At 36.8% G+C, this 6497-nt stretch overlaps 1 protein-coding gene across 1 annotated transcript; it reads right to left on the bottom strand.

Annotated features, from left to right (window-relative positions):
• Nucleotides 1-4111: 4111 nt before the first annotated feature.
• Nucleotides 4112-5433, bottom strand: LOC101350185 (olfactory receptor 13F1-like). Its single transcript, XM_004372360.2, has one exon. It carries the CDS (start codon nucleotides 5431-5433, stop codon nucleotides 4474-4476), a length of 960 nt encoding a protein of 319 aa, XP_004372417.1. The 3' UTR covers nucleotides 4112-4473.
• Between the last annotated feature and the right edge of the window lie 1064 nt (nucleotides 5434-6497).

The following is a 6497-nucleotide window of genomic DNA, read 5'->3' as shown; positions in this document are numbered from 1 at the left end:
ATTGGATGTTGGCTGATCATATCAGAAAACATCATGGAGGATGATGACATCATTACATAACTAGACTACATAATACATAACCACCAAACTACATCATTACTTAACTACCAAACTACATCATTATTACTGACAAACTACATCTTTACATAACTGCCAAATAACTCAGAATCATGGCCCACCCAAGCTGACACACAACCTTAACCATCACACCTTGTTCTGTTCAAATGACTTACTCTTCAACTATGTACAAGTTCCACATGAGCACAAGTAAGTGTTCTGGAATTCCCATTCTTTAAAATGTTAACAATACATAATTTGTCATGATCCACACAGTTGAATGCCTTTGCATAGTCAATAAAACACAGGTAAACATTTTTCCGGTATTCTCTGCTTTCAGCCATGATCCATCTGACGTCAGCAATGACACCCCGCATTCCATGTTTTCTTCTGAATCTAGCTTGAATTTCTGGCAGTTGCATGTCAATGTACTGCTGCAACCATTTTTTAATTAGCTTCAGCATCATTTTACTTGTGTGTAATATGATGTTGTTCGATAATTCCCACATTCCATTAGATTACCTTTCCTTGGAATGGGAATGAAAATGGATTTCTTCCAGTCAGTTGGCCAGGTAGCTGTCTTCCAAATTTCTTGGCACAGATCAGTAAGCACTTCCAGTGTTGCATCAGTTTGTTGAAAAATTTCAGTCGGTATTTGTCAATTCCTGGAGCCTTGTTTTTCGGCCAATGTCTTCAGTGCAGCTTGGACTTTTTCCTTCGGTACTGTTGGTTTTTGATCATATGCTACCTACTAAAATGGCTGAATGTCGACCAATTCTTTTTGGTACGGTGACTTTGTGTATTTCTCCCATCTTCTTTTGATGCTTCCTGTGTCATTCAATTTTTTGCCCATAGAATCCTTCAACATTGCAACTCAAGGCTTTAATTTTTTCTTCAGTCCTTCCAGATTTAGAAATGCCGAGCATGTTCTTCCCTTTTGGTTTTCTAACTCCAAGTCTTTCAAAATCTCATTATACTACTTTACTTTCTCTTCTCGAGCTACCCTTTGAAATCTTCTGTTCAGATCTTTTACTTCATCATTTCTTCCTTTGTAGGTGGAGCTAGTACATACAAACAATGCCAGATAGAGATGAGTACTTCTTTAGGGGAAAATAGAATTGATTTTCTATTAAATGCCAGGAACTATCCTAGATGCTTTTTGATATATTGTATATTTAATCTCTCTAAAACTTTTGTGGTATTGTCATCATTCCTATTTTACAGAAAAGGGAATTTGACTTTGATGTTTAATAAATTGCCTAAGATCACTTGACTTGTATTGAAAAATCAAATTGGAATTCTTCTCTCCAGAACTCAAGTACACTATTATTTCCCTTATAGTTCTGATTAAATGTAGAAAAATATAAGTCAATTATTTTACAGAGTTGTCCTAAAATTTTCCTAGACCATATCAGCCACACATATCGTTCAATTTCCATCTCTGTGAAAAAGACTTCAAACGTATGCCTGTATTTCAGATTTCTCTCTTGGACTTCACTAATCTGTGCCTTCACCTGTATAGTAAACAAGTCAACCAACTTAGACCCCTGTCTCTGTGAAGCCACCATCCACAAGCTACTCCCCTCATCCAATCAATGGTTAAATCAGAATTCTTTACTTAGAACCAATGGAATCATCTTCGATAGCTTCCTGCCTATATCTGAGAAATTCTCAAGTCCAATCCTACTCCCCTGTATATCCCATGTGTGTACTATCTTCTCCATCCCACTGCCCTGTTTTAAGTATTCACCGCATCTTTTGGGCACTGTGGCAACGGTCCTCTAACTCATCTCTCCCGCTGTCAACCTATCCTCCATTCTATCACAAGAGCAGTCTTTATCATAAGACCAGTCTGATCATGTTACAAGAATGCATGAAAATCTTCACTAATTTTCCATTTTCTACAGAATAAAGCCCAAATTCATGTACCTATACTGTAGGACTCTTAACAATCTGACTTCAACCAGCCATTTTATATTTCATGCCTTAAGTGAATACTAGTCAATATTCCTGAAAGGATTTCTTCCCCCTTTCCTTGCCATGCACTTGCTAACAAAAACATTTCATTGATTCCCTAGCCTACTAAAATCATAGTAATTCTTTAAAGCTCAATTTAAAAATCATTTGTCTTTGAAAACTTTCCTAATTCACTTATTCAAAATCAACACTATTCTGTGTCTCACTCTCTCTGTCTCTCTCTGTGTCTCTGCCCCCATCTCTCTCTTTCTCTCTCTCTCCACTGTGAAAAAGACTGTAGCTTCTGGAGTTCCATTATAAAGTTTAATGTTCTTTTAGATAGATTGGCATTAGGGGTAAACACACAGTAAAGTTTCATGAAACATTTTTTGAATGATGAGTGAATGCCCTTTCAGCAAAGATGTTCCCAAATAAAACTTGTACCTTTTTTTCAAGTTAAACAAAAGGCTACACATCATCACGTTATTCCTTCCAGACACGTAAAACAGTCAATCCCTTGACCTAACTAAGCTTATAGTCAAAGGGAGACAAAATGAGCCATCCTCAAGAACCCTTATTCTGAAGACAGCGGCTCTCTCAACGTATCTTGTTCTATCTTTTGCTCAGAGAGATCAAGATATTTTTTCCAAGGTCACACAGCTAAGAAGTAGAAGAGTAGAAATTCAATTCTCAGTTTTTCAGTGGTAAATCCCATGTACTTCCATAACATTACATTGCCTCTCCTGTAGCAGCAATAACTAAATTGTCAAGTATTGACACTGTAAATGAGAAACATGATAGTTTTTTCCAAGATTTTTTTTTTTATTTCCTCAGCAGTAGTATATAGAACATTAAAGCTGAGTAATACGCTTTCTGAGTTAAGCTGAGAACAGGGGTACTCTGTATTTTATTTTATTGTAATAATGAAGGTTCAGTGGGAGGGATAAGAAACAAGATGTTTTTATTAATATCCATTCCTATTTGAACACTGATTCACATATTGTTAAAAAAAAAAAAAGCTTTTTCATCATGATATATCCCTGTTGCTTCATTGATTCAGAGGATTCTATGTGCTGACTTTTAAAGACATTGATCATTTCTAATATGTAATATCCCATTAATTTTGACTTACAATCTTTTTTCATTTTATTTAAAAACAATAGTGATAAACCCCTTCCTGCTACTGAATATATTAAAATAACCAACTATAAAATATAAAAAAGAGATTAGTCATAGGTAATATAAGAATGAGATAATCTTGGATATCCTGTGTGTATGTTATTCCTCTTTCCTATTACCTCTACTCTCTCATCCTTCTTTTAACCTCCCAATAACCATAGGTCATTGCCTCCAACCTAACTACGTGTCTTGATAAGGTTGTCACCCTTTGAATGGACTAATTCAGTCTTTGATAGGATTTTATCACACGTCCCAACATTAAGCCCAGTAAAACTGCCTCTTCCCCAAAGAGAAACTCTCATCCTAGGTCAAAGCCATCACTCCAGTTTCATTAATTCTGGTGAAGCATATGTGATCAAGAGCAAATAAGATGCGCACATCAACCTCACATTTAGTCAACTGTCCAAAAGAGGGTATACAAATGCCATGAAAGCTGCTGAGGGTACACTTTGGAATTATTTGTATGTTCTATTTTTAACATTAAGATATTTTCACATATTTCAATATTTTTACACCAATTTAGTGGGTTTTGAGTATTGTAATTTCTGTTTATAGGGATCACACCTTTACCTAGTTAAGTGCTAATGGACTGATTTGTACCCTTAGATTTAAGGAACCAGGTGGCAAGGAAGAGTGCAATAGAAAGGGTACTGGTAGTTTTACTGATATACCCTGTAGCTTCCTTGAATTTTAAACATAATATCAGCATCCTGTATCAACAACATACTACTAAATGCTGCCTTTATTTTTTCTGATTGGCTTTCTTCCATCCCACTTCCATTCAGGACTATATTTGTGCAGACCTTTTACATCTGTATACAGATATTCACATCACACACATCTATCTGCATGCGCAAATATACACATACTTGTAAAATACAGCCACACATTTACAGAATATGTGATTGTTTCCACTAAATATAGCTCTGCCAAAACAAAGAGATTAATCATAAATTAGCTCAAAAATCTACTAGAGTTATTACATTTGTATATTACATGTATAAAATTTTGAATATTCAATAATAGACTAGCTTTACGGTTGATTTTATATTCTTTATAAGTCTCCCAAAAAATAAAATTTCTTATCATGGACCTATTTATGTAATTGTTTCAGATATGTTTAGGTAAGATATCTTTATGTTACCTAAGAGTTTCAGTGGTCAGTCAAGAGGAGACTTAGGAAATAACATATCTCATTTAAAATGTGTGTCTTCCTCTACCACCCCGATTTTTTGGAGTAAAGTGACACCTAAACAATCCTTTCATTAATGTTGATCATTATTATTTGCTACTGGGAATAAAGAGAGCACAAAGAGGGTTTCTAACCAGCACTCTTTTCACAGCCATTTTTACCTCCTTGTTCCGTAGACTATAGATGATAGGATTCAACATGGGGGTTAATCCAGCATATACCAAAGCCATAAATTTATCTATTTCCTGTGAATCTACAGCTGAGGGCTTCAGGTACGTGGAGAGAGCTGTCCCGTAGAACAAAACTATCACAGTCAGGTGGGCTGCACATGTTGAAAAGGCTCTGCTTCGTCCATCCACTGAGCTGATTCTCAGGATGTTGGAGAGGATGAAGGCATAGGAGATACAAATGAGGAGCACTGGCATGGGAAGGAGAAGTACACTAATCACCAGCATAAAGAATTCTACCATGGAGGTGTCTACACAAACCAGTTTCAAGACAGCCAGAATTTCACAGGTGAAATGATTGATGATGTTATTACCACAGAGAGACAACTGCAGCACAGACACAGTTTCTACCAGGGCAGTGAGGCAGCCCGTCACCCAGGAGCCAGCTGCAATGTGTACACAAACCCTCCTGTTCATGATCATGGGATATCTCAGGGGGTTACAGATGGCTACATATCGGTCATACGCCATCGTGGATAGGATCACACACTCAGTGGAGCCCATGGCAAGAAAGAAGTACATCTGGGCAGCACATCCTGAGAATGAGATGCTGTTTTTCCCTGTAACAAAGTTTGCCAGCATTGGAGTCAGAGCAGAAGACGTGTAGCAGATGTCCAGAAAGGAGAGGTTGCTGAGAAAAAAGTACATGGGGGTGTGCAAGTAGGAATCCAGGATGCTGATGGAGATCAGAATAATATTGTCCAGCAAGGTGATCAGGTACATCAGCAGGGACAGCACAAATACGATGATCTCAACTTTCGGGTAGTGGGAAAATCCCAGAAAAATAAAATTTGATATTATTGTACAGTTTGTCTTGACCATTTTATTCCTTTAGGTACATCTGTAATAGTGAGCAGAAGCACACACTGTACATATTAAATAATTTAAGCTCAATCAACTTTCAAGGAAAATTTTTAGTGCTACTTCAAAGTGGTCATTGTCCTTCCAATATTACTAGTAACATCACATTAATTATTCATCCATTCAACATTTATTGAATACATTGCAAGGTACTGGTGGTACAGTGGTTAAGAGCTTGGCTGCTAACCAAAAGATAGGCAGTTTGAATCCACCAGCAACTCCTTAGAAACCCTATGGGGCAGTTATACTCTGTCCTATAGGGTCACTATGCATCAGAATTGACTCAACGGCAAGGAGTTTGGTTTGGTTTGGTTTAAGGGTCGTCTTATACAAAGTCTACTCTCAAACAACTCACCATCAAATAGAGGACACAATCAAGTAAAGAAACAATTACCGTACATAATCAAAGATTGCCCCAGGGTGCTAGGCAAACAAGTATCAGAACCCTAGCACTATGTTTGGGGTAGCTGCTCAGTGATAGCTTCTGAGAATTAATTAAAAGATTCATTGGACCTAATCAGGGTAAGGAACAGGTGTGCTGGGCAAGGAGTAATTTTTGTAAAAGTTACAATGAGAGAGGATTTGCTTGTAATTCATAAAACTTAAATTTATTTTAATATGATAGATAGATATGCTGTACATTATGGAATATCAGGAGATGAGGCTAGGATAATAGGGAAAATCAACTCACTGTCGTGCCACCTGATTTCTGACCTCAAGAAGGCATTTTTTAATATGGAAATGATCTTGAATTCATTCTTTCCTTAGAAAAGAAATCATTTTCAAAGGTTATTTTATTATTTGACTGAACTTGCTTGCAACATATCTCACAACTGATCAGATATGGAGACATATGTTCAAAACCCACTGCCCTACAGTGAGTCAGAACTGACTCAATGGCAAAGAGTTTTTTTTAGAATACAAGATAGAGTTCAAATGAAGCATCACATACACGGGCTTCATGTTTTCATTGTTGCCAGCTTATCCAACCTCTTCTCCCAATTCTCCACCCCACACACAGTTTA

Source organism: Trichechus manatus, unplaced genomic scaffold (assembly GCF_000243295.1).
Source record: "Trichechus manatus latirostris isolate Lorelei unplaced genomic scaffold, TriManLat1.0 scaffold00016, whole genome shotgun sequence".
NCBI lineage: Eukaryota > Metazoa > Chordata > Mammalia > Sirenia > Trichechidae > Trichechus > Trichechus manatus.
This window is presented reverse-complemented; position numbering and strand designations above follow the sequence as displayed.

Bases quoted from the DNA above. Each gene is read 5' to 3' on its own strand.
- LOC101350185 (XM_004372360.2), bottom strand. From the start codon at position 5,433: ATGGTCAAGACAAACTGTACAATAATATCAAATTTTATTTTTCTGGGA.